This window comes from Petaurus breviceps, unplaced genomic scaffold (assembly GCF_028583685.1).
Source record: "Petaurus breviceps papuanus isolate PSGF00001 unplaced genomic scaffold, PetGlider_PUasm1.0 490, whole genome shotgun sequence".
In the NCBI taxonomy this organism is placed as follows: Eukaryota; Metazoa; Chordata; class Mammalia; order Diprotodontia; family Petauridae; genus Petaurus; species Petaurus breviceps.
The window spans coordinates 16,664,181-16,670,914 of NW_027186352.1; the positions used below are offsets into that span (position 1 = coordinate 16,664,181).

At 37.2% G+C, this 6,734-nt stretch overlaps 1 protein-coding gene across 1 annotated transcript in view; it reads right to left on the reverse strand.

Annotated features, from left to right (window-relative positions):
* The window catches only part of LOC138172037 (protocadherin-15-like), a 2,287,527-nt gene that overhangs the window by 422,882 nt on the left and 1,857,911 nt on the right, over nt 1–6,734 (reverse strand). Inside the window, exon 18 of the mRNA XM_069101643.1 lies at nt 1,246–1,378. Coding sequence (XP_068957744.1) covers nt 1,246–1,378 — 133 coding nt within the window. The remainder of the gene's footprint in view (nt 1–1,245; nt 1,379–6,734) is intronic.

Below are 6,734 nucleotides of genomic sequence, written 5' to 3' on the forward strand. Positions count from 1 at the left end.
ATGACACTTCCTAAGGAGAGGAGAACCACATTAGGTAGCGAAATGGAGTAGGTTAAATAGTAGGTTTGCATCTTTATTGGGTGGGAGGTAAGGGATGTTGTGATTGTCTTCTGTGCTTGCTGCTTAGGTGAGATAGGGAGACCCAGTCAGGACAGAAGAGGAGAAGAAAAGAAATGGGAAAGCATAGGAAGGGAAAGAAAGAAGAGAGGAACAGAAAGAAAAAGGAAAGGGAAAGAAAGGGAAGGAGGGAGGAAGGAAGATAGAAAAGGAAAGAAAGAATTGAATGAAAGGAAGGAAGGAAAGAAGGAAGGAAGGAAGGAAGGAAGGAAGGAAGGAAGGAAGGAAGGAAGGAAGGAAGGAAGGAAGGAAGGAAGGAAGGAAGGAAGGAAAGAGCAGTAAAACAGTGGAGCTGAATAATAGAGACCATAAAGAATGGCAGAGTTAGAAGAAACCTTAGAAGACTGAGCATAATATGTCAGAGCTGGGAGATCACAGAACATAGAGTATTAAGGGATGGAATGTTAGATCAAGGAGGAATTTAGAGATTCTGTAAATCAAAGTAATTTTACTGATGGAGAACTTTGAATTCCGGATGTGTTCAATACCCCAGGACTCATTTATGGAAGAGACAGGACTGGATAATGGTTTCCTTAGTCTGTCATTTTTTCTACAATTTTTATGGTGCATTTAAAATGAACATTATGGGTACAAAGAAACACAGGTTCAGCAATGACAGACTGCAGTACCAATTTTAAATGTGAAGGACAGCAATCCTTGTGCAATACAAAATATTTGTTTTTACACACCCTGTGTTCTCTCCTGAAGCAACTGCAACAGACCCCTGCTGGTTGGAGCAGTTTGACAGTGGCTGCAATCAGCAGAGAGAAATCTCTTCAGAACACTTCACCCACATGATTTCAGATCTCTTCTCAGGGCTGAATTTCCATTCAATATGAGTTAACACACTTTCCCATTTTTAAAGCCATGGACATACAAAAATCCCTTACATCTTCCAGGTCACAGAAGCAAAGATCTGGAGATATAAAGGAATTTAGCAGTCATTCAATAGAGCCTTTTTACTTGTCAGACAAACTGAGGCCCAGAGAGGATAAGTGATTTGAGGAGGTCAAACAAGAAAGAAGAGTTTAATTTCCACTAGATTACCAACCACTGCCTAGGAAGCACCATACACTTCTGGCTTTCATTCTGGAACAATAGTTATCACAAGGACACCAGACTTCGTACCTGGAGATTCAACAAAACTGCCCCAATCCTCATGGCTTCACTGACTTCAAGGCTGTACATCAGTTGTGGGAAGCGGGGAGGACTTTGGTTATTTGGAGGAAGTACTTCAATATAGACAGTGCAAATGGAATCCCTGCAGGGAAAGAGAAAAAGGGAGGTAAAATCTCTGCATTCGAGAAAATATTGAAGAATTGACCATTGGGTATTTGGAATTCAAACTGGAAGGCACTCCAGGAGCTATTGATCCAATGCCCTCATACTGTAGAGGAATAAAATCCATTCAATGAGCTGGATGCCTTCCTCACTCCCCTGGCTTCACAAGGATAACAACAAAGCATAATGTTTAGAAATTCAAGATGACATTAGAATTTAAGGAGAAAAACCGCCTAATCAAGTAAAGTTTTTACTGAAAGATGTACTCCCTGTGAAGGAATCCTCTTGCTGAAATGATAGGAATCAATTCTTATGGCCAGATACACTATTACATTTTTATGCTGAACTAAAAAACATATTTGGAATGAGTAAGACTAATAAGTAAACTTCTTTGAAGCAGATTTTGGAACTAGAATAAGAGAGCCAGAGATGGAAGGGACCTCAGTGGCCAGTGAGGTAAAGACTCTGCTTTTAGAGATCAGGACACTGAGAGCCAGAAAGACTCAAGAGATGGCCCAAATTCATACAGGTAAATATTAGCAGAAGGCAGCTTTTCACACAGACCTGTGACTACAAAATCAGTCCCTTTTTTATCATAATAATATGATGTCTGGATTTCTTTTTTTTTCTTTTTTTTTTTTTTGCAAAAGACCGGTGGAGAAATTTGATTTTTACTTTACTAAACACATTTATTCCAGGAGATTTATTTCTCTCTGTCTCTGTTTCTGTGTCTCTCTCTGGCTCTCTTTGTCTCTCACTGATTCTGTGTCTTTCTATCTCTTCTCTGGGTCTCTGTCTGTCTCTCTCTTTCTTCTCTGTCTCTTTAAGAAAGGGAAAAGCTAGATGCCTGTTAACTAAAAACATACTAAAAATGTTTTTAAATGAGATGTTGGGCTATTTAGTTTGCTGTCAAATATGAGTGAGTTTGTGTCAGATGTTTCGGCAGCCAGAATCTGGAAATTATTAAAATATAAAATAGTGTTTATTTCTTATAAAACCAAAAAATAAGTTTCTGAAAAACACAATCTAAAATAAATCATACAAGAAATGAAAAGCAAAATTGAAATAAGAGTAAGTGTAAAATCATGTTGCTGAATGTTACTTAACATTGGTACTTTAAACTTGATATCATTTGGGTATTTCAATCTCTCTACATCATATGTTACTTTTATTTTAACCCAAACTTGAGATTTCATTGTCGAGTGGGGAAACTCCCTCTCTTGATGCAGTACTGGTACCTTCTCTACAATTAGGGGATTTTGTTTTTAAAAAGTTATTTATTTTTAACACTCATTATTTTTTTTAAATTCTCTCCCATCTTCCCTCCTCTCTTCCATCCAGTGAGAAGGCAAGAAATGAGATATCAATTATACATGTGAAATCATGCAAAACATTTCCATTTTATCCACTTTGCAGAAAAAGCAAGAAAAAAAAGTTTTAAATAAAAAGTCTTTATACTGCATTCAGGCTCCATAAGTTCTTTCTCTGGAGGGGGATATAATTTTTCTTTCTTTTTCTAAATTAATATGTTTTATTAGGTTTCTACTATGTTCTAAGGACTTTTATACATCTGGGACAAAATGACAAAAATAAAGCAGTTCTTTACCCTTAGAGACCATTATGTTCTCTACAGAAAATCCTACATACAGACAATAATACACAAAATATAACTGATATGGTTCTGTGAAAGCACTGAAAAAAGTTTAGATTAGTTGTTGTGAGGGCATGAGGTGGTTGTTGTATTGGATCATCGTGTTGGTCAAAGGAGATAAGTCAATGACAGTTGATCATCCTGCAATGTCATTGTTAGGTGTAACAATGATCTCATGGCTTTGCTCACTTCACTTTCCACGAGTTCACACAAGCCTTCCCAGTTTTCTCTGAAATCATCCTGATCATTTCTTAAGGCCCAATAGCAGTATTCAATCCCAATCATACATAATTTTGTCAGTCATTATCCAGTTTATGGACATCCCCTAGATTTCTTTGGAGTACAGACCTAGTATAGGTATTACTGGGGAAAAGGTTATGCACAGTTTTATAGCCTTTTATGTATTGTTTCAAATTACGCTCCAGAATCCTTGGACCAATTCACAGTTGCACCGACAGGGCATCAGGGTTCTTATTTCTCACATCTGCTCTGATACTTATCACTTTCCTTTTCTGTCATATTAGCCAATAAGATAGGTGTGAGGTGCTATTCAGAGTTGTTTCAATTGGTATTTAGTAAATAGTGATTTAGAGCATTTTTTCATATGACTAAAGAAATATGATTTCTTCTTTTGAAAAATGTCTGTTCATATCCTTTGACCATTTGTCAACTGAATAATGATAGAATTTCCTATAAAATTGATGCAATTCTTTATATTTTGAAGAAATGAGGCCTTTATCAGAGAAAGTTGCTATAAAACCCTACCCCTTGGGGTGGCCAGGTAGCACAGTGAGTAAGAGCACTGGCCCCAGAGTCAGGATGACCTGGGGATCAAATCTGGGCTCAGATATTTAGCACCACACCCAGAAATAACTGGCCGTGTAACCTTGAGCAACTTACTTAACCCCAATTGCTTTAAAAAAAAAAAAACAAACCTACCCCTCTAGCTTTCTGATTTCCTTTTAATCTTGGCTTCATTGATTTTGTTTGTGTAAAACCTTTTTTAATTTAATGTAATCAAAATTATCAATTGTATTTTCATGATCCTATTAAACTCTTGTTTACTCACAAATTCTACCCTTATCCACATATCTGACAGGTAAAATTTCCTTTATTCCCCAAATTTCTTTGTGATATCACCTTTTATGTTTAAATTAAACATCCATTTTGACCTTATCTTGGTATATAATATGAAATTCTGGTCTATACCTAGTTTCTACCAAACTGCTTTCTAGTTTTCCAGCAATTTTTGTCAGATAGTGGGTTCTTGTCCATAAAAATTTGATCTTTGGGTTTCTTAAACACTAGATTCCTACAGTCATTTACTACTTTCAAGTGTGTACCTAATCTTCTCCACTAATCCACCTTTCTATTCTTAGCCATTACTAGATTGCATTAATGATTATCACTTTATAATATAGTTTGAGATCTGGTACTGCTCGAGCACCTTTCTTCTTTTTTTTTTAAATTGAGTTTCTTGATATTATTTACTTTTCTTCTTCCAAATGGATTTTATTATTTTTCCAGCTCTATAAAATAATTTTGGTAGTTTTATTGGCATGGCACTGAATAAGCAAATTAATTTAAGTAGAACTGTCAGTTTTATTATATTGGTTCAGTGTAGCCATGAACAACTCTTCCTTTGTTATTTTACTTGTTTGATATTTTTTCCTGACACCTTGACTTTAAAGTTACATATTAAACTTGAGCTCTGTTCCTGGGGTGTGGAGGGCACCATCACAATCTTCAGGTTTTTATGCTGCTCTTCCAAAAGCTAGTTCTGGAATTCTGTAAGTTTTCAGTTCTTCCAAGGTTGTATGATCCAAGAAAAAGTGTGGTCATTGTTTTTTTCTGGCTCAAGCTCTATTTTTTTATCCAGGATGGGAAATTTCTCCCCTATATTTACAAGTGCTAGCATTCCTCTTGGACCTAAAGCTGTGAGCAGGTCTCCTCTTCTCCTGAAACCACAAACACTCCTGCTCCTTTCTACCTTGGTATAGCTACCAAGGATCCTCATTCGCTGTGTACCACTCTCTTCCAGGTGCCACAGACCTTTCCTGATGAACTTCTAAGTTGTGTCTGGCTGGAAAATAATTTCACCCTGTCTTTTTGTGGCTTCTGCTGTTCCAGGAATTGTGTTATGGCACTATTTAAAAGTATCTGGAGGAGTTTGGGGGTGAGCTCAGGCAAGTCTCTACCATTTCTCCACCATCTTGGCTCCCCGCTCTTTCCCCAAGTGTCCTTCTTAAATTGATATTCTGGCAGGAGTCATCCAATCAGAAAGAGAGAGAGAGAGATACAGATAGAGACACAGACAAATAGAGACACAGAGACAGGGACAGAGACAGACAGAGAATGCACTCAGGGCTGAGGGTCCAGGGCCAGAGAGGAGCTTTAGGTTAAAGAGCTAGACAGAGTAGAGGAAGTCTTGAGTGTAGCCTTGAGAAGAAAGAGATCAGTTCCCATCTTCTTCCTCTTTTGTGTTTCAGCAGATAAGTTCAAACATGCCAAAGTTCCCCTGAGAACCTCTGTAAAAGGCAGATCCTATAAAGGAAGAAACTTTAGCAAGACTCCAAGGCATTATGTTTTGTCTCCTAAATGCAAAAGAGATTTGATGTCTTCTGTGGAGGGGGAGGAGGGGCTATTACTGGTGAATATTAAGAATTTGTTCTAAGTTAGCATCTAACTGAAAGCACAGCGGCATGCCCATGATAGAAACAAAGGCTATTTGAAACAAATAAATGTAGAAACTGACACATCAAATGTTCAAAAGCCTGTGATCTTTGTTTCAACTTGTACTTGTGTCTCATGCCATTAGATGCTGAGAATATTTTAATCATCATATTTTTCACATCATAGTCACTTTTGACAATCAATTCCACCTTCCACTTTGCTCCATATGCTTACCTTCTAAGTTTCATAAGTGATTCACTTAAAATGTATACATTATAGCCCCAGACAATCAGTTCAAACACATTTTAATCTATTATTTCTTATCATTTTGATAATTTTATGATTAAAGATGGCTAGAGCCATTTGTAATACACATTGATGATAAAGGTTTCTTTTTAAAGAGGTAAAACATCCTTCCTTCAAGTAAACCACAATCTAAAGGGGAAGACAATAAACAAACAATGTATACAAACAAGCTATATACAGTTTGAATAGTAAATAATTAACAGAAGGAAGGAACTAGCATTAAGAGGGATTAGGAAAAGACTTCCTATAGAAGATGGAATTTTAATTGGGACTTAAAAGAAGCCTGCTCTCTCTCTCTCTCTCTCTCTCTCTCTCTCTCTCTCTCTCTCTCTCTCTCTCTGTCTCTCTCTCTCTCTCTCTCCCTCCCTCCCTCTCTTTGTCTCTCTCTTTTTCTCTCTCTTTCTCTTTTTCTCTGTGTCTCTCATATAAAAATAGATACACATACATATATACATGCATGAAGGTGTATGTTTGTGTATGCATGGGTCTGTGTCTGTATCCAGATATGAGGAACAATTAGAGATACTTAAAGATGGACAGTGCCACTGGATCAAAGGCCACTTGATAAGGAGCGAAAGGTAGGAGAGAACTGGTTTATGAAGGCCTTTGAACAGTGGATTTTGCATTTGACCCTGAATGGGACAGCCAGCAACTGGAGTTTACTGAGTGTGTGTGTGTGTGTGTGTGTGTGTGTGTGTGTGGTGAG